Genomic DNA, 23,931 nt, shown 5'->3' with positions numbered 1-23,931 from the left:
TTTTAATTGGAAGACAAGTTGCCAGTCGAGAGCCTATTCCCGAAACCCCTCCAGTTTTTAGCAATGGCATTGATAAGATAGGCAAGTAGGGCTGTGCAAAGAACATTCCCTCAGAAAACGATGCGCGGTGAGAGGCCATTGCACCAACACGTTGTGTTGCCTGTTGGCTGAGGTTTAGAGTTGGCTAAGCTGCATAGTTAGTGGAATGCTCATTCCCCCGGGAGCTGAGCCGTGAGCTTTAATCAACCAAAGACACTTCCAGTTCTCTAGTATCTGAACTTCAAGACGTAGACAAGGTGCAAGCGGCAATCATGTTGCTCCGAGCTCCTCATAACTCGTAACGGTGGTGCAATATAATCCACAGAACCCCAAATCAGTAGTTTTGGTTCCCACGACTTGCATTTGAACCATGCAGCCTGAACATTTATCCTGAGTACATTTTACTGATTGTATGCCTCATTGTCACCTTCCCCTCAGCTAACAGTGAAGCATTCTACATTTCCTGTCATCGTCTGCTTTGATCTGTTGTTTTCACACCCCACCCTTCCATATCTCTAGTCTCTCTCTCTCTCTCTCTCTCCCGATTCTCAGTCTGAAAAAGGGTCTCGACCTGTAATGTCACCCAATCCTTCTCTCCAGAGATGCCTCATATCCCGCTGAGTTACTCCAGCATTTTATGTCCACTTTGGTGCAAACCAGCATCTGCAGATCCTTCCTACACATTTATCCCATGTTTATTTTACAAATGAAGGAAATTTGGTATACCCATTTTCCTTCTGTAAATGTTGACAGTGGGATCCTCTGTTTGGCTCCAAAGCAATGATTACTTAATGCGTGCAAAGTTAAATATCAGGCAAGGGATTGCTTGAGTGAGTGGTTGTGATATGGAGCACGAACAAAACATCTGGTAAAATCTGAAATAACAAACCAAATGTATGGATAATCGAGGAAAACACAAGTTAATCTGCCACAGTCAAACAGCCTGCCAGCAATTGCTAACCATGCTCGCACAGGCAGAACAACACTGGGGCCTGATGATAAAAAAAAAAAGAGCTGGCAGTCTTGGGTTTATATCACTTATCCTTGGAGAGAAAGAGCAATGCAATGCAATGCAAGAGCAATTGGGGGGGGGAGGGAGGCAAAAATATTCCTGGCAGCTCAAGGGGTAATGAGCATTCCACTAAATGTGCAACTGATCCAACTCAAAGCCTCAGCCAACAGACAACACAACTGATGCAATTGCCTCTCGCCGCGCACTTCAATCCTCCCACAGCAGCCTTGTGCAGTGCATAATTACAGCATTATCAATCTTCAACGTCTCTCTCCTGATTCCTATCCAACAGCGAAGGAGGCATTTGCCATCTGTCCGTCTTGTTGATCAATGCCTCGCAGCAAGCCGGCGTACGATTATGGACTTGCAGCCGGGATCACAGAGTTAATGTTCTAAAGAGATAAGCGGTGAGGACTGAACATTTATTAGGCCGACGTGTAGAACTGAGAACTCATTGATTGCCCGATTTGCCCAAATCAATACCCAAAGCAACAAAAAAAGGCATTAAAAGTCAATTCACTTACTTCAAGCCAACAAAGTGTTCCACTCAGTTTCCAGATATTCCACGAGGATTCAGTCTGTAAAAGATAATAGTTAAAAAATAAAAGAGTTCTCTTGAAACCATCGCCAATAGGGATTAGGCTGTGAAGGTTAAAGGGACTGGATAGTGACTAGCATAGAATGCAAAGGTAGTAACATGGAATTGCAGATGGTGGTTTATTGAAGAAAGACACAAAATGCTGGAGTAACTCAGCCGGTCAGGCAGCATCTCTGGAGAACTTGGATAGATGACAAAATGTGTAGGGTAGGAACTGCAGATGCTGGTTTACACTGAAGATAGACATAAAATGCTGGAGTAACTCAGCGGGACAGACAGCATCTTCGGATAGAAGGAATGGGTGACATTTCGGGTCTCGACCCGAAGAAAGGTCTCGACCCGAATTGGCACCTGGTCCTTCTATCCAGAGATGCTGCCTGCCCTGCTGAGTTACTCCAGCATTTTGTGTCTATTTACGGATTTATGTCTATTTACAGATCAATGACACTTTGGGTCAGGACTCTGCATCTGAAGAAGGGTCCCGACCCAAAACGTCACCGATCCATGTTCTCCAGAGATGATGATGCCTGACCCACTGAGTTACTCCAGCACTTCGTGTCTGTCTTCGGTTTAAACCAACATCTGCAGTTCCTGCCTACACAATGAACTGTTTAATCTTGCTATTGAGGGCGTACAGCGTAGGTTTACTAGGTTAATTCCCGGAATGGCGGGACTGTCCTATGTTGAAAGACTGGAGCGACTAGGTTTGTACTGGAATTTAGAAGGATGAGAGGGGATCTTATCGAAACGTATAAGATTATTAAGGGGTTGGACACGTTAGAGGCAGGAAACATGTTCCCAATGTTGGGGGAGTCCAGAACCAGGGGCCACAGTTTAAGAATAAGGAGTAGGCCATTTAGAACAGAGATGAGGAAAAACTTTTTTAGTCAGAGAGTTGTGAATCTGTGGAATTCTCTGCCTCAGAGGGCAGTGGAGGCCAATTCTCTGAATACATTCAAGAGAGAGCTAGATAGAGCTCTTAAGGATAGCGGAGTCAGGGGGTATGGGGAGAAAGCAGGAACGGGGTACTGATTGAGAATGATCAGCCATGATCACATTGAATGGCGGTGCTGGCTCGAAGGGCCGAATGGCCTACTCCTGCACCTATTGTCTATTGTCTATTGTCTATTGACCTTACAATAACCAATATCAGCTGAGGGTATTCAAGATCAGAAAAAGGAAATCACACTTCTGCAATGATATTCCTCACTATTATCAGTTCAAAGTCCCACCCTTTTTGTAAAAACATCATCTATTAGAAAGAGCAAGTGGACTTACATTTGTTTCCCCTTCAGTGGTGCGGACTTCATAAGCATAGGCAAGGAGTATGTCAACCAGGCTGGTATAAACCATTTGGCAGGAGCCTTTATCTAGCAGATAACTTCTGTTGGTGAATTTTCGCAGTTGCTCCTTTTCATCTCCAGAAAATGTGACTGAAAGCAAAAAATTATATTTTATGCAAAACATCAGAGAGACACGGAATGTATTGTTTCAAGCAACTTTTAAACACAAACTTGCGTTCAGTTACATCACAAAGACTTGGCGGTTGCGTCATTGTGCAGGCCCACCCCCCATTTTCCGGCAGCGGGTGGTCCTGCATCTCCTGTAATCCGGACTGAATTACGAGAGCGCGCTTGATTGAAATCCCCCCCTCGGAAGTTCCCCCGAAAATGTGGCACCGGGGCCGGGTGAGGCAGCCGATCTCAACCTCATTGGGAATCACGCGCTGATCAACAGGTCCCTGCAGCCACGGCTCTGGAACTCCGGCCCAGCCGGAGCCGGTAGATCCGTTCCCATAGCCAACTACCGAGGCCGACTTTGCAGGCCGGTATCTCGGCTTCCCGGCGGCCTAGGCCGACCGTTCCTCACGGTTGGACTCCTCTCGGAGGCCGTGACCTCTACTGATCCGGCAAAATGGATAATCGAGAGAGGCTCGGGAAACAAAGTTGCCGGAAAATCGGTGGTGGACCTGTATTAGACTTCAATTAGTTGTTGGAAGAATATCATCAACCGCAAATTCCACTAAATGTTTTACACCCCATAAGAACCAAATGTCTAGTAAAATATTGGCCAAGGTATGTACCACAACCTATACAAAACACAGCATTTTCAAATACATGGGGCTTGTTTCCTTCAAGCAGGTATTGCTATGACACAGAATTTACTGTTATTTAGTTGTATTGTAGAGGTTAAATGAAACAAGCTCCACTGGCACTTAAAAAAAAACAGCTGCCGGCATTTCAGCAGACCTTAATTTGCAAGGTTATTGTTGTGGGCAAAAGCCTAGAGTGTTTTGCTAAATTGTACAGCTCATTCGAATATCTGTCAGAGGGAGTGCAGACTGAATGGGGCCTTTTTAATAGACTCAGAGAGTCATCAAGCACAGAAACAGGGAAGAGACCTGGTGGGGGTGGGAGAAGAACAGGGGGCGAGAGAGATCGGGAGGATGAAGAGACAATTCTTACATCCCATGTCCAATAATGTATTTTTATTGAACCACTAGACCAAGTGGACCCGTTGGGCCCAAACCTCTCCTGCATTGGTGCAGCACCCTCTCCTCACCCCTCCCCTCTTCCCCCCCTCCCTTCCCTCCACCCCCCTTCCCCTCCCCCCCCCCCCCCACTCCATCCCCCTTGTCCTCCCTCCTCCCCCCCTCTCCCTCCCTGGGGGATAGATTTAAACTTTAAAATGTGAATAACTTTAAAAATATAACACCGATTTCAATGAAACCTCTTCCATTAGCACCAAAGGGATGACGGTGAGTAAGGTGGGCCTAAAATTGTTGCGCTAGCGTGTACCGTTTTGACTGGAGCTCAGGAACAAACAAACAAACAAACGAGAGTTTTAGTATATAGATAATCAGCTCAGGGTTCAGTATTAGTTATCTGCTGGATAGGAAATGTTTAGAGAGGTACGATGGGCCAAACGCAGGCAGATGGGATTAGCGTAGATGGTCAGCAGGGTCAAGGACCCAAGGCTCTGTTTCCGTGCTGTATGATTATAACTCTATTGCCTGATTAGGTAAATTTTACATCCATTTGAAGTGGTTTCATTTTAAACAGTAGCTATTTAGAAGGCAGGATCAATGCCTTTATCTTCCACTGAATCTCATTTTATTGGGCTACAAATGATCATAAACGATTTAGTATGTTTGCTTACCTCGCCTTGTTATTTTGAACCAGGTCAGGAAGAACTTCTTTGGTTGTGAGAATTTTATCAACTGACATTATAATTCCAGATACTTCTACGATCATACAACACAGAAGCAGGCCCTTCAACCCAACTCGCCCATAGCGACCACAATGCCCCATCTAAGCTTGTCCTATTTGTCCCCATTTTGCCCCTATCCATCTAAACCTTTCCTATCCATGTATCTCTCCAAGTGTTTTTAAATGCTGTTATAGTACCGGCCTCAACTACTTCATCAGGCATTCTGTTCTATACCCACAACCCTCTCAGTGCAAAAGTCGCCCCTCAGGTTCCTATTCCTCTCTACTAATATTCCTTATGTCAGAAATTAATAAGAAGTCAAAGCCTGACCACCATAATACAGATTACACAAATTTCACCAGTTTAGTTTTATTTAGTTCAGATACAGCGTGGAACCAGGCCCGCGCCGACCAATGGTCATCTCACTAGTTCTATCCTACACACTAAGGACAATTTACAGAGGCCAATTAACGTACAAATCCGCCTGTCCTTGGAGCGTGGGAGCAAACCGGAGCACCCAGAGGAAACCTATGCGGTCACAGGGAGAATGTGCAAACTCCGTGCAGACAGCTCTTGTGGTCAGGATCGAACCCGGGTCTCTGGCGATGTAGACAGCAACTCGACCGCTGCGCAACTGTGCCGCCCTTTATTTGGACGTTAAAATTTTAAAGGAAATCTGCAGTGTCAAGTTATTTGCAAGTAATAGGTAAAGCCACTGAACCCATTTTATTTCATCCAACCGCAAGCAATTTACCAGTCCCATGTCATGGTATAATGTCCAACTACCACTTAACAAATACTATAATTCTGCCCTCTCGCTAATGTGTATTCATGTATAATGTTATCTTATTTAATCGGACAGCACGTTAAGAAAAGCCTTTCATTGTCTGTCAGTACATGTGATAATAATAAACCAATACCAATAATGTGATGATGATTTTGGATTATTATTTTAATAGTTCAATAGTTCACCTTTTTTGTCAGGTGTACCTAACTACAATGAAATTATTATTTTGCATATAGGTCAATGACAATGATATTGTAGTGAAATGAAAGAGTTTGAAGTTCCATCATCATCTTCCCTCCCTCTGCCTGGATATCTCAATTCCTGCATGCCCCAAACATCTTTCAATCTTACTTTGAATCTACTTAACCATTGAGCATCCAGTCCTTATGGAAGGAGATTCCGAAAGCTTCTGAATCTCAATTGCACATCTTTCCCTTTGGTTCTGCTCCAAATGGTCAAAGTCTTCCTCGAGGAATCGAAGCCTAAGAGCTGGACTCTGTAGCTGGAGTAAGTGCAGTCATATCTGCTCAAGATAAGCCACATATCCTGCTGCATGCTGCCGCAGTGTTTAAAAGAACAAAGAATTTTCAGAAGAAAGGTCTCGACCCGAAAAGTTACCTATTCCTTTTCTCCAGAGATGCTGCCTGACCCACCGAGTTACTCTGGCTTTTTTGTGTCGATTTAGTTTAGTTTAAAGATACAGCGCAGAAACAGGCCCCTTCAGCCCACCGAGTGCGCGCCGACCAGTGATCACCCCGTACACCAAGGCTAGCCTACACACACGGGGGACAATTTACAATAATACCAAGCCAATTAACCTGCACATCTTTGGAGTGTGGGAGGAAACCAGAGATCCCAGAGAAAACCCACACAGGTCACAGAGAGAAAGTACAAACTCCGTACAGACAGCACCCGTAGTCAGGATCGAACCCGGGTCTCTGGTGCTGTGAGGCAGCGACTCTACCACTGCGCCACCGTGCCGCTCCGTGTCTTCAGTTTAAACCAGCATCTGCCGTTCCTCCCGACACAAAGAATTCCCAGACGTTTTTGTAACTTGAAATCAACAGATGAAGAAACCTTTATATTTTGATCCAAAAGACACATTTTACTCCAGTGCATAGAATTATTTTGTGCTGGTCTATTTCTTGATTTTAATGATAAGAAGCATTTATTTTAATGGGAACTTGATACTACTGAATGGTCTGGTTATAATCTACCACCACAAATCATGCAGTATATTAGTGACTCTGGTACAAGCCTCACTCGTTCAAAATCATTTACAGGGAGTTCAACTACTCAGTAAAAAAGGGATTAAGCGTACCATCATTTATTTCAGAGGAGATATGTGCCTAAATCACATAACAAACTATTAACTTCAAGTCCCAGCCTCTCATAAAGGCTAGTTTAACATTGAAGCACTAATTACCCACAGCTGCGAAGCTATTATCATCCAGACTGGCCGACATAATCTTTGCAGGCTGACCTTAACACCTTGAACCAGCTTTGACTGGGGAAAAATAAAAGACATAAACTACTGGAGTGAATCAGCAGGTCAGGCAGCATCTCTGGAGAATATGGATAGGGGACGATTCGGGTCGGGACCCTTCTTCGAACTCCTGGACAGTAGAGGTCATTTTGATATTACAAGGTGCAACTCTTCCATTGGGTTGGTTTATTATTGTGTAGGAAGGAACTGCAGACGTTGGTAGATAAGACACAAAATGCTTGAGTAACTCAGCGGATCAGTCTGAAGAAGGGTCTCGACCCGAATTCCTTCTCTCCAGAGATGCTGCCCGTCCCACTGAGTTGCTCCAGCATTTTGTGCCCATCTATTGGTTTATTATTGTCATGTCTTCTGAGAAACAGTGCAGAATAAACTTCACGATGCAATGTTTAATTGCATACGTGACAATAAATATCCATTGAACACTGAAATTTGTGGGAATCACTTAGCATTGTGTACAGCATCATGGTGCTAGGGAATGGAACGGTTTAAGTCAGTGACCCCATTCTTCATCGATTCAGACAGCAATGTTTTAATTGGGACAGCTTCAGACTCAACTCTGCAATTAAACAGCACATTAATACTGACCGTCTGGACTTCCACATGACAAACTGCCCCGTGAACTGCCAATTTGAGCTACTTTAGGAAGACGCTGATCCATTTCCATCTCCCAAAAATAAATGCATATATAATCCATTAAGTCCAATTTCCTGAAAATAACTGCATCAGCAGTAACTACAAAACTTCTGCATGCAAAATGTGATTAAATGCAACAATTACCAAACGTGCCATGACTGTATAAACATAACATTCTTGGAAAGTCCATTATTTTCCTTCAGAACTAAAAATTATTTAGAAAGGAATTGGCATATTGGCTCTAAAATCAATCTTTTTTTTTAAGATGCAGAATGGAAAGAGGCTCTTTGGCTCACCAAGTCCCTGCCGACCATTAAACACCCGTTCACACGAGTTCAATATTATCCCACTTGAGCATCTACTCCCCACGCACTCGAGATAATTTCTGGAGGCTAATTAAACTACAAACACGCAAGTCTTTGATACGTGCGAGGAAACAGGAGCACTTGGAGGAAGCCCAGGTGATTACAGGGAGAACATGCAAACTCCACACAGACAGCACCCGAGGTAAGGATCGAAACCAGGTCTCTGGCTCTGAGACCCAGCAGCTCTACAAGCTGCGTCACCATGCCACCAAAATATAAAACACTTTCTGTTCTCGGCCAAGATACTCCGCATCATTAAGGAGAAATAGTTACCAGAAAATTTTAAGTTCAATGTTTTTTAATCTTTAATTCAAGAAATTAGAAGCAAATGTGCAGTTTAAAAATACCCTTAAGATTATTTCAGCCATCATACAGCATCTGAACAACTGAAGAAGATACTATGTTATAACTTGTACCGTGAACTATTCACTCATCATGTGCACTTAATCGACTCTGCCTCACAGTCTGATAATGCCTCCGTTTTAAAATGATCATCATTGTTCTCAAGCATGAAGGATTAATCAAAATCTAAACTACAGTAAACCCTCGTTATAACGGACTGTAGGGGGTGGGGAATGGTGGCCAATACTGCCGACTGTCCACCATAACCCAGTGTATGGTTGTAACATATGGCGTTTCATGTGCAGAGACCCAACAATAAAGTTTAAGCTGAGCAGGAACTGCACTGTTAGAGGTGCCATTTTTCAACTGAATCATTAAACCAAAGCCTGACGTGCCCAAAGCTACAAAGCAAAATGGTCTCAATACAGTAATGCAGGCGGGAGCGGCGGCAGGCTCTGCCGAGAAAGCTGTGTAGGCCGGCCGTGGTGTCGGTAGGTGCGGCCAAAGGAGTGGCGTTGGCTGGAGTGGGCCGGGAGATAGTGCGGGGTGGGGTGGCGTCCACAGTCCAGTGTGGAAACGGCCAGAGGTTGCATTGACTGGCGTGGGCAGGGCAGTGTCCGGGGAGGTGTTGCAGGCCGGGGTTGACGACAACAGCCCGGTTTGGAATTGGTTGAGAGACAATGTGGGCCAGGGTTGGCATTGGCATTGGCTGGCATGGCCAGGTGCAGGCCGGGGGTGGCCCTGGCTGGACTGGCCAGGGCAGTGGCCGGGGAGGCGGTGCGGGCCAGGGTTGGCATCCACAACCGGGTCTGGAGGTGGCCAGGAGGCAGCCCGGCCTGGAAGCGGACAGGAGTGGCGTTGGCTGGCATAGCCAGGGAAGTGGCCGGGAAGGCAGTGCCAACCGGCGGTAGCACCTGTTGGCATGGTTGAGAAAGCAGCCGGTGAAGTTGTGCGGGCCGGGGATGGTGATGGTGACTGTGTCTGACGGAGAAGTTCGGCAGGTCTGTCCGCAATCCAAAATCCATTACAAAGAGGTCCCTAAAAACGAGGGTTCACTGTACTAATCTTGGCACTAAGCAGATACATTTAAAAATATCTTAAAGTGCATTCAAGGCAGCAGGAGATCTTAATGCTGATAAGTGTGAGGTGCTGCATTTTGGTAGGACAAATCAAAATAGGACGTACAGGGTAAATGGTAGGGAATTGAGGAATGCAGTGGAACAGAGGGATCTGGGAATAACTGTGCATTGTTCCCTGAAGGTGGAATCTCATGTGGATAGGGTGGTGAAGAAGGCGTTTGGTATGCTTGCCTTTATAAATCAGAGCATCGAGTATAGAAGTTGGGATGTAATGTTGAAATTGTACAGGGCATTGGTGAGGCCGAATCTGGAGTATGGTGTGCAGTTCTGGTCGCCAAATTATAGGAAGGATGTCGACAAAATGGAGAGGGTACAGAGGAGATTTACTAGAATGTTGCCTGGGTTTCAGCAGAATTGAGGGACAAAGGTTTAGGGGTAACATGAGGGGGAACTTCTTTACTCAGAGGGTTGTGGCTGTATGGAATGGGCTTCCGGTGGAAGTGGTGGAGGCTGGCTCGATTTTATTATTTAAGAGTAAATTGGATAGGTATATGGATAGGAGGGGATTGGAGGGTTATGGTCTGAGTGCAAGTAGATGAGACTAGGTCAGGGAGAATGGTCGGCGTGGACTGGTAGGGCCGGACAGGCCTGTTTCCATGCTGTAGTTGTTATATGTTAATTTCAACATTTATTCAAAAAACCAAATACAAGAGCTGTGCTGACAATTATTACAGAATTACCCAATTTCAACACTGCACATAATAAGAAATGGTTGCAACTTCCAATATTTAATTTTCACAAGCAATCCTTTCACAAACTTGTGGATGGCTTGATTCTTTGCATCTATTTCTTCTAATTATTCTTCTCAGGGTTTTTATATGATGCTTTAAAAACATTAAACATATACTGGTTTAAACACAGTGACTTCTGTGTTAATCCTTGCTTCTGTTTCATGATCCAATTCAAAAGAATATTTGTGTAGGAAAGAACTGCAGGTGCTGGTTTAAACTGAAGATAGACGCAAAAAGCTGGAGTAACTCAGCGGGTCAGACAGAATCTCTAGAGAAAAGGAATAGATGACGTTTCGGGTCGAGACCCTTCTTCAGACTGGATTTGATCCATTCACTGGGATACAATTAAGGATGTGTCTAAAATATCATAACTGTTAGTTTCCCTCTCCCCTGACTCTCAGTCTGAAGGAGGGTCTTGACCCGAAACGTCACCCATTCCTTCTCTCCAGAGAGGCTGCCTGTCCCGCTAAGTTACTCCAGTATTTTGTGTCTATAACTGTTTGTCAGCTATTACTGAGGTAATGCTGGAAGGAAAGACTCTAAAATTAGACAAACACTTCCCCATTACACATGCAGCAGAATGTTTTTGAACCATCTGCTTTGTTACGATCTAAGTCAGTTCACAATAAAGTTACTGCCGTGGGCTAAAAAATACACGAAGCAGCTTTCCCAGTAGGTAATTAATTACTATTTGGCACGTCAGGCTTTAGAAAACTAACAATTTAATTTTGATTTAAATAATTTTGGAACTTCAATGCATTTAATTAGGCATTCCAAAAAATAATTCTGTATTACATTTAGAACTAATATGTTTAGACACACATAGGGTAAATTTAAATTGTTTGATCTGTGTTGCTAGGGTATTACCTGATGAGAATTTCCTCCGGATCAGGCACAGCGTTAGATAATGGAGTGGTTAATTTTAGTGATTAGCGTTAGTTTAAGAGATACAACGACGAAACAGACCCTTCGGCCAATCGAGTCCATGCCGACCAGCTATCCCCGTACACGAACACTATCCTACACACACACACACACACACACAAAGGACAATTTACAATTTTACCATGCCAATTAACCTACAAACCTGTGCATCTTTCTGGAGTGTGGGAGGGAACAGGAGCTCCTGGAGAAAACCCAAGCAGCTCACGGGAAGAGTGTATAAGCTCTGTACAGACAGCAACCGTAGTCAGGATCGAACCAGGGCCTCCGGCGCTGTAAGGCAGCAAGTCTGCCGCTGCACCATCACATCTGCTGGATAAGTTGAAACATCGCCAATCACTTACCACGTTGCCCTCTTGCTTCTGCTGAATCATCAGGTTCAATCTGGGTTTCCTTTCCTTCCTCTTTGGCTTTCGGAGTGTTTCTCCACCAAGGTTGATGCTTCAACAGATGCCGAATGGCATCGTCTTCAAACAGGTCAGCACTGAAAGTGGAAGGAGTGTAAGAGGATCTTCATCAAATCATGAAGTTAAAAGTTGGCCCACATAAAACAATCCATTCGTTCAATCATTCAGAGAGTGAATGCAAGGAAGAGAGAACAGATGGGAGATAAAGTATTAGAGAAAGGACAATGAACATTCTTTTATAAAGCACCTTTTAATAGAAACAGATTGGAGCAAAGAGAAAAGAAAAATAAAAAGAACAAAATGATGAATAGTAAAATTAATGTGATTAAGACACCTCATAGAAAATAGGTGCAGGAGTAGGCTATTCGGCCCTTCGAGCCAGCACCGCCATTCAATATGATCGTGCCCGATCATCCAAAACCAATATCCCGTTCCTGCTTTCCCATATCCTTTGATTCCATTAGCCCTAAGAGCTAAATCTAACTCTCTTGAATCCCACTATCGAAGGGATGTTTCAATGGCACCCTCTCAAAATGGCAGCCAGCATCAACTAGGAACCACACCACTCCAACCATGCAGGTACAGGAGTCTGAAAACTGTAACATCCAGGTTCAGGAACAGCTTCTTCCCTACAGCCATCAGGCAATTGAACGTTACGAACTCCAACTAAACTCCAAACTATGAACTGCCTTAGTTGCACTGGAGATTTCGGGCTTTGTTTTGTTTTTGCACTATATTGTGTTTTTTTCTATTTATTGAACTATTTCTTTTTTTGGTTGTTTATTATATTATCCATTGCCATCTGTGTTTACAACCCTGTCGTGCTGCTGCAATAAGAAATTCATTGTTCCGTTTCGGTACATAAGCCAGTAAAAGGGCGGCACGGTGGTGCAGCGGTAGATTTGCTGCCTTACAGCGCTTGCGGCGCCGGAGACCCGGGTTCGATCCCGACTACGGGTGCTGTCTGTACGGAGTATGTACGTTCTCCCCGTGACCGCGTGGGTTTTCTCAGAGATCTTCGGTTTCCTCTACACTCCAAAGACGTACAGGTTTGCAGGTTAATTGGCTTGGTGTAAGTGTAAATTGCACCTAGTGTGTGTAGGATGGTGTTAATGTGCAGGGATCGCTGGTCGGCGCGGACTCGGTGGGCCAAAGGGCCTGTTTCCGCGCTGTATCTCGGCGCTAAACTAGAACACTCTTGACGACAAAAGAGAAGATGGTTGGTGCTGTACGTTATTAAACCGTCCCTGATATTCCATCCTGACAATAAAAACTAATGCATCTGCAGTTCCTTGTGTCGCTAATAAAAATGAAGGCACTAGTTTATGTAGTTGGTATCACTGACTTACAGATAATGGTCAGAATCAAACTTGGCCTCTTCAGCAGCCAAGCGCATTAGCCGACGTTCCACTGGAGTTGTGCTATCAGGTTCCTTCAGGTCAATCACATCACTGAGCTCATGCTAGTGAAGTAAAGAAAGATGCCATGAACAAACGGTAGCCCAAAGAGACAGACATATTCTACATTATTCCATTCAACAGAACAGCTCATAAATTTAAACTTTAAATGAGCAGGTTAAGAACAGTAATCTTCAAATTAGCAAAGCCTTAAACCTACACTGGGAAACATTCAGTAGCATAGCCAGTTTAGAAGTTTCTGTTGAAACAAGGAACTGCAGGTGCTAGTTTACAGAAAAAGACATCAAGTGCTGGAGTAACTCAGCGGGTCAGGCAGCATCTCTCGACGTTCTGTGTTGGTACCCTTCTTCAGAGTCTGAAGAGGGTGCCAACCCCGAGACGTCACCCATGCAGGTTCTCCAGGGATTCTGCCTGACCCACTGAGTTACTCCAGTACTTTGTGCCATATGAATATTATAATGTCTGTAATGTTTTTTTCTCATTCAAAGATGTAAATCTTCCAAGAAATCATTCACTATTTTCGCACAAAATGCATATCGCTGGTTGCTCAATTATTCCTTGATATAATTCCATTTAATCTGCTGCCCAAAGCAATGAATTAAGTGATGTTTATGTATTGTAAGAAAGCTAAGACTAGCAAGTTACAACATGCTTAGCCCAAGGCTGCAAACAATCAAATCAATTTTCAGACACTCCGAATTAAAACTTCCAACCATGCAACATTATTATGTATCGCCCAAATGAAAATTAACATCGTACAAAAAACACCAAAATCTGGCCTTTGAACCAAATCTTTAAACTATCTCTCAAAAATATATAAAATGACAGAACAACATACAAATCAATGCATTTAATTCAAGTCAAGTCAAGTCAAGTCTACTTTATTTGTCACATACATATACAAGATGTGCAGTGAAATGAAAGTGGCAACACCTGCGGATTGTGCTAAACTACAAAACAGAATAGAAAAAAAGATTTTAACACAAAAAATAAATTAATACAGTAACTTAAATTAGTCCCTGGTGATATGAGAGTTAACAGTCCTGTTGGCCTGTGGGAAGAAACTCTGTCTCATCCTCTTTGTTTTCACAGCGTGACAGCGGAGGCATTTGCCTGACCGTAGCAGCTGGAACAGTCCGTTGCTGGGGTGGTAGGGGTCTCCCTACCAGTTGGCTCTGGATCTGCACCTTCTGATGTATAGGTCCTGCAGGGGAGGCGAGTGTAGTTCGCCAAACGCACTACTCTCCGCAGAGCCTTCCTGTCCTGAGTCCAGCACCTGAGGAGAAGGACTTGATCCCCATCACAGGCTTCTGTTGATGAGGAGGGTAACCCTTCAATGCAGGGTGGCATGGTGGCGCAGCGGTAGAGTTGCTGCCTTAAGCGCTTGCAGCACCGGAGACCCGGGTTCGATCCCGACTATGGGTGCTGTCTGCACAGAGTTTGTACGTTCTCCCCATGACCGCGTGGATTTTCTAGGGGATCGTCTGTTTCCTCCCACACTCCAAAGACGTACAGGTTTGTAGGTTGACACAGAATGCTGGAGAGAAGGAATGGGTGACGTTTCGGGTAGAGACCCTTCTTCAGACTGAGAGTCAACCCGAAATGTCACCCATTCCTTCTCACCAGAGATGCTGCCTGTCCCGTTGAGTTACTCCATCCTTTTGTGTCTATCCAGTTTAAACCAGCATCTGCAGTTCCTTCCTACATGTTTGTAGGTTAATTGGCTTGGTATACATGTAAATTGTCCCTAGTGTGTGTAGTAAAGTGTTAATATGCGGGGATCGCTGGTCGGTCCAGACTCGGTGGGCCGAAGGGCCTGTTTCCGTGCTGCATCTCTAAACTAAACTAAAGAATATACTCAGGATTGACTCCAGCAGTCCCCACTTCATCAGAACAAACTATTGTCTAATTACTTATTTTTCTTTAAAACATGAAGCCATATTGCCTGATGAACAAAATGAAAACGAACAGCATCATTTTCTAATATCGAACTTGATCATTTGTGTTCACGCTTAGAGACACTGCATAGAAACAGACTGTTTGGCCCCCAGCAAGTCTGGGTCGGGACCTTTCTGACTGATTGTGCTGGGATAAGAATGCCAAGAGCACGGGTTAAGAATGTATGGGGTAAGAATGACAGGTTGTCAAGAAACTGTCAATGTCCATCTTATAAATATCCATTGACTTGGCCTCCACAGCCGTCTAAGGTAATGTGGATTCACCACCCTCTGACTCAAGAAATTCCTCCTCATCTCCTTTCTAAAGGTAGGTCCTTTTATTCTGAGGTAATACCCTTCTGGCCCGAGACTCTCCCACGAGTGAAAACATCCTCTCCACATCCACTCTATCCAGGCCTTTCACCATTCGGTAATTTTCCAATGAGGTCCCCCTCAACTGTTTTTGGTATCCACTTTACTGTGAGCCCATTAACTACTTCATCAGTGACAGAACTTCAAGACACCACAGACCTGTAGTGTGCTCAGGTGATCACTACCGATGTGTGTTTCTTTACCTAGTTTCAAAAATCTCTGCAAAGCCAGCTTCACCGTGTCCATTTCTACCCTCAACTTCTGCCCATTGTCTTGTTACTGACCTGAAAATTAAGCTTCTTTTGTTCAACTGAACAAACAGAAGCAAATGTCATTATAAAAAACAATTGGCATACTGGCACCACCTGGTGGCTTTCAGTATATTGCAAGCACAAACACAATGGCAATCATCACATTCAATACATATGGATATAATGTTCACCTTGAACACCATATACTCAGAGCAGTGCACCAGAGGAAATACAATAGAGACAATTTTACACATCCATCTGCCTAAATAAGAGGAAAAGGAAGGGGAAACGCGGCATGACAAACCGGCAAAAGGTAGTGCAGTGGGTTAAATATCTAGAACTTAGTTTTGTTTTAACATTTCCATACATTCTTCAAATTAAGGCTTTCAGAACATTCTATCCCTCTTTATCCTCTCTTGTCCTTCTCCAATTCTCTCTACTGCATTCCATCCCTCTCTCTATTGCACTCTCTTTAGTTCCCCTTCTTTACCTTTCCATAGTTTTACTGGTACAAGCCATTAGTTTGGTCTTTTTGTCAATAAGCGAGTTTGGTATCTCGACTGAGCATGCACAGGTCATAGGTCGCAAGGGCTAAATATTCTCGTCGGCTGATCTGCTGCGTGTATACAGACCTGCGTTTCATCCGTATTTTCCAGTTTTGCTTAGTAGAAAATATTAATTAGGTGTATTTATGGTTAATTTGTAGTCCGGTAGACACAAAATGCTGGAGTAACTTACTGGGACAGGCAGCATCTCTGGAGAGAAGGAATGGCTGACTATTCAGGTCGAGGCCCTACAGGAAGGGTCTCGACCTGAAACGTCAGCCATTCCTTCTCTCCTGAGATGCTTCCTGTCCCGCTGAGTTACTCCAGCATTTTGTGTCTATCTTTGGTGTAAACCAGCGTCTACAGCTCCTTCTTACATGTTAAAAAAATCGCTTGGTTCTTCATTGCGGGTTGCAGAGCAGCACCCAACAGGCTCAATCCTCACAGCCAGCGCTGCCGTGAGAGTGGTCCCTGGGACAGGCAGGCATATACCTGCCGGGCGCCGCTCCGTCAGGTTACAGGTGTTGCAATCGGAAACGCGCAGCGGGGGTGAGATCGAGGGAGCAAAACCCAGACAACCGGCTACAGGGAGCCAGCGCTGGCAAACAGCCTCTACTGGCACTGCCATCCCCGGGAGCGGCGTCAGGGTGAAGAGGTGCGAGGCTTATGTGGAACGAGGGTGAGTTTGTGCAGTGCCCGTGTCTACTCTAGGCGGCCGCACAAATGACATTGCCTGGGGTGGGAGGGAGCTCTGTAACCCGCAATGAAGCACCAAGCGCGGGGGTTTTTTAACATGTAAGAAGGAGCTGTAGACGCTGGTTTACACCGAAGATAGACACAAAAAGCTGGAGTAACTCAGCGGGGAACGCAGCATCTCTGGAGTGAAGGAATGGCTGACGTTTCATGTCGAGACCCTTCCTGTCGGGTCTCGATGTGAAACGTCAGCCATTCCTTCTCTCCAGAGATGCTGCCTGTCCCGGTAAGTTACTCCAGCATTTTGTGTCTACCGGAGTACAAATTAACCATAAATACACCAAATTAATATTTTTTAAAGCAGTATTTTCTTACCTCTACGAAGCAAAACTAGAAAATATGGGTGAAACACAGGTCTGTATACACACAGCAGATCAGCCAGCGAGAATGTTTAGCCCTTGCGACCTTTGACCTGCGCATGCTCAGTAGAGATAGCAAACTCCCTTATTAACAAAACCAGCTTAAAAAACGACTTCATAGTTTAACTGGCATGATATTTAAAATTGATTAGCAACACAAAATCTCACTCTGAACTTGATGCACATCCAACATAATACATTATTTCCAAATTGTTGAATACCTGACCAATGTGCGGTTGGGATACATTGTTCTGCATTATCAGTTTGGGATAACCTCTAAACACCCAAAATTAAGTTAACTTGATACAATTTAATTGTTCATCAAAACTAATTGGGAAAAAAAATAATTGAACAGAAAGTTGCTGAAAAGTACTACAATTACTTCAAAAACATTGATATATCCTGGAAATTTTCTGCACAATACTTGCTACCCCACACAAATTTTATTTCTATATAATAAATATACTTAGTTATATTCATACATTTACGATATCAATTAGGTGACCTTTTATCAATTATTTATACAAATATCTAAATGTTTAAATAATTTAATACTTCTGAACTGCGTTATCATGCATTGCGCTCATAATTCTGATAATACTGTATAATACTGGATCAAAAGCATAAAAAGCACTTATTATTTCTTCTTAACACAATGTCCTTAGACAAAGCCACCGACTAGTTCTGTAAAAATATTTGTTAGGGAAAACACTGAATACAAATCAACTAGCAGATGCAATGGTTAACTGGCATAACATTGGCACATGGATAGGAAACAGTTAAAGGGATTTGGGTCAAACGCAGGCAGATGGGACTAGCTTAGATGGGGCACCTTGGTCGGCATGGATTGAGTTGGGCTAAGGGGCCTGTTGCCGGGGTGTATGGCTCTGTGACTTTTTTTTTAGATTTTAGAGATACAGCGCAGAAACAGGCCCTTCGGCCCACCGGGTCCGCGCCGCCCAGCGATCCCCGCACATTAACACTATCCTACACCCATGATGGACAATTTTTTTAACATTTTGCTCAGTCAATTAACCTACAAACCTGTACGTCTTTGGAGTGTGGGAGGAAACCGAAGATCTCAGAGAAAACCCTCGCAAGTTACGGGGAGAACGTACAAACTCCGTACAGTACAGCACCCGTAGTCAGGATCGAACCAGAGTCTCCAGCGCTGCATTCGCTGTAAGACAGCAACTCTACCGCTGCGCCACTGTGCCGACTCTTATTTAAAACTAACCTGCAGTCTTTGGAAGACTCCTGATCTTAGATTTCCAAAACCGTACGAATAGCCCGAATTTAATACTTTTTCCAATTCTCCATTGGGTGTTTGCTCAATTTCCCAGTCAAACTCTTCCTCTCCAATTTCAGCATTGGCAGACTGTCCTGCAAAAAAAAATAATCGCACAACTATTTTATCCAGGCTGCACTTCGTGGTGTATCAGAATCTTAAAAGTTCTCTGGTAGTTCAACGACCATCATCTTGAGAATCATTGATTTTAATCCGAGCCTCGGCATGAAATATTCCAACAACATTTGAAGTATATTCATCCATAATTTTCTGACCACATGATAAATAATAAATCTTGAAGTCTGAAATTAAATGGTACGTTCAATTTTGAACCTGGCAACTTGTTAGAATATAGGCCCAATGTTGCTTATGCAAAGCGGCTAAATCTACAATATAATATTAATTCCAGAAGCTGAAAATTTTCACTAACAGAGGTGAATGTTTTTGATGAAGCAAGGCTAGAATTAGCAGAAAAGCAGGATCAGGTTGCAGCTGTGGAGCTAAATATACCGTTTTACTAACGTTGCTGACAGTACAATTCCCATTTCTAATCTAGCTTCTATCGCCAGGGGCCAATTTTAAATTAAAACTTGACCAAGTGGACCCGTTGGGCCCATTCCTCGTGGAGGGGGAACAGGGGAGGGGAGAGGGTGTCGTCACTGAGTGAGCCCTGGACTCAAAGCCTCTCCTGTATTGGAGTAGCACACTCAATCCCCCTTATCCCCCCTCCTCCCCCCCCCCCCATTGACCCCCCCCCATTGACCCACTCCATCCCCCCTACCCCACATCTCTCCCCTGCCCCCACCCCAACTTCCCCAGTCCTGCCTCCATCCCCATTCCCCCCTCCCCACCCCTATTCCCCCCTCCCCTGAGCCCCACCTCCCTCCCGACCCCCACCTCCCACCCGACCCCCACCTCCCACCCGACCCCCACTCTCCCCTCCTCCCCCACCCTCCCCTCCAGCCTGTCGGCCGCCACGCCCACTCCCCTCCGTGGAGCCGTTGGCTGCGAAAGGCACTTACCAGTGCCCGTGTGTTCAACGCTGACTGCTGACGTGCGAGTCTCTGCCGGGGCAAGGCCGGGAGGCGAGAGGGGAGAGGCGAGAGGCGAGAGGCGAGAGGCGAGAGGCGAGAGGCGAGAGGCGAGAGGCGAGAGGCGAGAGGCGAGAGGGGAGAGGGGAGAGGCGAGAGGGGAGAGGGGAGAGGGGAGAGGCGAGAGGGGAGAGGGGAGAGGCGAGAGGGGAGAGGCGAGAGGGGAGAGGGAACGACTGAGCGCAGGCGGGCGGACGGCGGCGCTGGCGGCGGCCATCTTGTTTTCGCGAGTGAGGAGCAAATGAAGTGGAACGTGGAGCATTGTGACGTCAGACGCTGAGGAGTTTCAGGAAATGGGTTAGAAAGTGAAATGTAAACTTTAAAATGTCTGTAGCTTTAAAAATGTAGCTTCAATTTGAATGAGAGTTATTACATAAAATGCCCAGGATAATGGTGAGTAAGGTGGTGCAAAAATCGTGGCGCTACGGTGTACCGTTTTGGCTGTGCGAAGCACCAAAGTTATGGTGTGCACAAACACACGGACAGAGAGTTTTAGTAATATAGATATTCAAACTCAATAAATTACACAGAACCTTTAAAGACCTACCACAAACCATTTGCCGTTGAACCTCTTGGGTCCATTATTCCTGTTGATTTAGTGGTAGAAAGGACCAACTGATTTAGACAAGTTCCATAGCAGCCAGCATAAAGGTCTAGAGAAACAATCAACCTCCCAAGTGAAGTCCATTTTCCCAGCACCAGAAAATTGATTTCAAAACCCATCATCCTCAACCAGTTTGTACTGTTATTAGACTTTCTATCACGTATGCTCGAATAGCTTTTATGTGGAAATGAATGTAGAATAAAAATGGCAAACTTCAAGCAACCAAAAAATACCTAGATCTTCCACCAGTGGCTTTGCAGATCTTGAACCCTTTGGTGCCAGGAGTGCGGTCAGCATATCCAATCCATCAAAATATTCTTCAGCAGTTTCTTTCGGAACTTTTATGGTAAAAACTCCTGTAAACAAAATCATACAGGTTAATTAATGTGAATAAATAGTTTTTAACCATCAAATAATTAATGAGCTCACTATCATATTATACTCGCTGGAAAAGGCTTATACTCGCTGGAATTTAGAAGACTGAGGGGGATTCTTATAGAAACATATAAAATTCTTAAGGGGTTGGAGAGGCTAGATGCGGGAAGATTGTTCCCGATGTTGGGGAAGTCCAGAACCAGGGGTCATAGCTTAAGGATCAGGGGGAAGTCTTTTAGGACCGAGATGAGAAAACATTTCTTCACACAGAGAGTGGTGAGTCTGTGGAATTCTCTGCCACAGAAGGTAGTTGAGGGCAGTTCATTGGCTATATTTAATAGGGAGTTAGATGTGGCCCTTGTGGCTAAAGGGATCCGGGGGTATGGAGAGAAGGCAGGTACAGGTTACTGAGCTGGATGATCAGCCATGATCATATTGAATGGCGGTGCAGGCTCGAAGGGCCGAATGGCCTACTCCTGCACCTATTTTCTATGTTTCTATGTTTCTAACCGGCTCACTGAAATCATCATACCCATGGTAGGTGATAAGATCATAAGTGATAGGTGCAGAATTAGGTCATTCGGCCCATCAAGTCTACTCTGCCATTCAATCATGGCTGATCTATGTCTCCTGCCTTCTCCCCATGGAATTAAGAAATATTTCCCCCTTTACTCAAGTTATTATGTTTTTAATGCCACCAACAATTCTCACAATCTCCTCTGTTCCAATGAGAACATTTTCAGCCATTTTGTTCTGCAAAAGAATCAAAACCCTTTATCCTGAGAATCATTCTGGGAAAACTCTTCTGCGTGCTTCTTTCCCCAAGTGTCGCACCCAGAATTGTAAGCCAACATCCACAGTTCCTTGTGTGTACAAGAACATGAACAGACTGCTTCATTTTCTGTAGTTTTATTTTATTTAAGGATTTAAGCCAGTTTAACGCATTGGAACTATGCTAATCCATTATCTACATCTAAAACCCCAACATACATCACAAAACAGAGCATAAACATCCCTTTGGATAATGTTTAAGCAGTGTCCCAAGTGTCAAAATACTAATTTCCTTTAAAAAGATATTGAAAGATTAAAGACAGACACAAAATGCTGGAGTAACTCAGCGGGACAGGCAGCATCTCTGGAGAGAAGGAATGTGACGTTTCGGGTCGATATCCTTCTTCAGACTAAGAGTCAGGGGAGAGGGAGAGCAGAGATATGTGGAAGGGTGATTTATGGAAGGGTAAGTGTGAAAACAACAAATCAAAGCAGACGATAATCAAGGGAATGTAGAATGGATCATTGGGGAAGGGGAGGGGAAGATGACAACAAGGCATATCATATCATCATATCATATCATATCATATATATACAGCCGGAAACAGGCCTTTTCGGCCCACCAAGTCCGTGCCGCCCAGTGATCCCCGTACATTAACACTATCCTACACCCACTAGGGACAATTTTTACATTTACCCAGCCAATTAACCTACATACCTGTACGTCTTTGGAGTGTGGGAGGAAACCGAAGATCTCGGAGAAAACCCACGCAGGTCACCTGGAGAACGTACAAACTCCTTACAGTGCAGCACCCGTAGTCAGGATCGAACCTGAGTCTCCGGCGCTGCATTCGCTGTAAAGCAGCAACTCTACCGCTGCGCTACCGTGCCGCCATGTAATCACAAATTAATCAGGAGGACAGTTAAACTAATCTGGGAACTATGGTGGGGAGGGAAGGAGAAACATTAAGTTTGTGAAGGCAGGTGGCATTGAGGTAAAAAAAAATCCTATGATCTTCTTAAAATGGTGGAGCAGAAACACATATCGAAATGGACAACCCCTGCCTTCAAGAAAAGAACTGTAAGCAATATTTTTAAATATTTTACTGAACATTAAAGCCATTGCTAATACCTGCATCTACGTCATATGAAGCCTCTTCTCTTCCATCCTCCACTATCTTTCCTGGAAGTGTCAACCTGTTTTCAGAAAGATTACATTAGATCAGTTTATTGCCATATGTCACAGGATGTAATAAAATTCCCTGTCAACATGAAACTCAAAGAGTAGGTGATATACATACTGCAATGATAAGAACAAGAAACAAGTGCAACAAGCTACACCAACAGAATATGAGATGCTTATCCTCCAGTTTATGTATGGCCTTCCTTTGGCAATGGAGGCGACCAAGGACAGAAAAGTCAGTATGAGAATGGGAAGAGGAGTTAAAATGGCTGGCAACCGGGAGATCTAGTAGGCATTGGCAGACCAAGCACAATAGCTCGCCGAGTCTACGCTTGGTCTCGCTGATGTAAAGGAAGCCACATCGGGAACATCGGACGCAGTAGATGAGGCTAGAGGGTAGCTTACAATGGTACGAACATTCTCCAATTTTAGGTATTTTAGGTAACTAATCAAAACCATGTTCCCCCCTTTCTCGCCCGCCCCCTCCCTTTATCCCTCCCTTCTATTCCCTGTGCTCAACCTACATGCACCTATTTCCCCCTCCACCTCCCATTCAACCCACACTCCTTGCTCTGGCTTCATAATTCGCACTTCTCTCCTTATCTCGTACCTTGTCTTTTCATCTCTGGCCTACATCCAACCATCTGTCAATTAACCTGTATTGCCCCTCCTCCCTTCAAGCTTTCTTCCCCTAAACCTCCCTACTCCTCCCACCACAATCAGTCTGAAGGGTCCCGACCTGAATACCTCACCTATCCATGTTCTCTAGAGATGCTGCCTAACCTGCTGAGTTACTCCAGCACTTTATGTCCTTTTGTGTAAATCAGCATCTGCAGTTCATTTGTTTCTACATAAATGGATACATAACTAGCTTGATGATGGAAGGTTATTTTTCAGACTAGAGGCCTGTTCATAGTGGTGTGCATCAGGGTCAGTGCTGGCTACATTGTTGTTCATTATGTATAACAATGATCTGGAAGGGAAACAAAGACTTTGAAGATGTATGAATAGTTGGCTTATGTAATAAGTCCTTCCTTAAATGACCCCAAACTGGGTATATCTGTAAAAGTCAATTGTGCTTCTGAGTCTGGTATCCCATACAGGCCAAGCTAGGTAGACATGTGTCTATAAGGTGAGGAGTGAACCACATGGTTACTTAGAATCCAACAGTGCCATGGGTATCATTGTAGATATTGGCAGGTTTCTTTACCCCAAATAATTCCTTGAACTTAAAATTACTATTTACCATGGTGGGATTCAAAGGGAACTTGA

At 44.4% G+C, this 23,931-nt stretch overlaps 1 protein-coding gene across 2 annotated transcripts in view; it reads right to left on the bottom strand.

The window, feature by feature from the left end:
* Positions 1-23,931, bottom strand: part of shq1 (SHQ1, H/ACA ribonucleoprotein assembly factor) — an 85,648-nt gene that overhangs the window by 47,233 nt on the left and 14,484 nt on the right. For both annotated transcript variants that reach the window (XM_078413883.1, XM_078413882.1), the window contains exons 3-9: positions 22,609-22,673; positions 20,564-20,686; positions 18,585-18,730; positions 13,062-13,174; positions 11,650-11,789; positions 2,928-3,082; positions 1,576-1,629 (exon numbers count right to left, since the gene is read on the bottom strand). In XM_078413883.1, the coding sequence (XP_078270009.1) occupies positions 1,576-1,629; positions 2,928-3,082; positions 11,650-11,789; positions 13,062-13,174; positions 18,585-18,730; positions 20,564-20,686; positions 22,609-22,673 (796 nt within the window). The remainder of the gene's footprint in view (positions 1-1,575; positions 1,630-2,927; positions 3,083-11,649; positions 11,790-13,061; positions 13,175-18,584; positions 18,731-20,563; positions 20,687-22,608; positions 22,674-23,931) is intronic.

Source organism: Rhinoraja longicauda, chromosome 17 (genome assembly GCF_053455715.1).
Source record: "Rhinoraja longicauda isolate Sanriku21f chromosome 17, sRhiLon1.1, whole genome shotgun sequence".
Lineage (NCBI taxonomy): Eukaryota > Metazoa > Chordata > Chondrichthyes > Rajiformes > Arhynchobatidae > Rhinoraja > Rhinoraja longicauda.
Note: the sequence above shows the minus strand (reverse complement) of the source record. Positions and strands in the feature narration are given on the sequence as shown.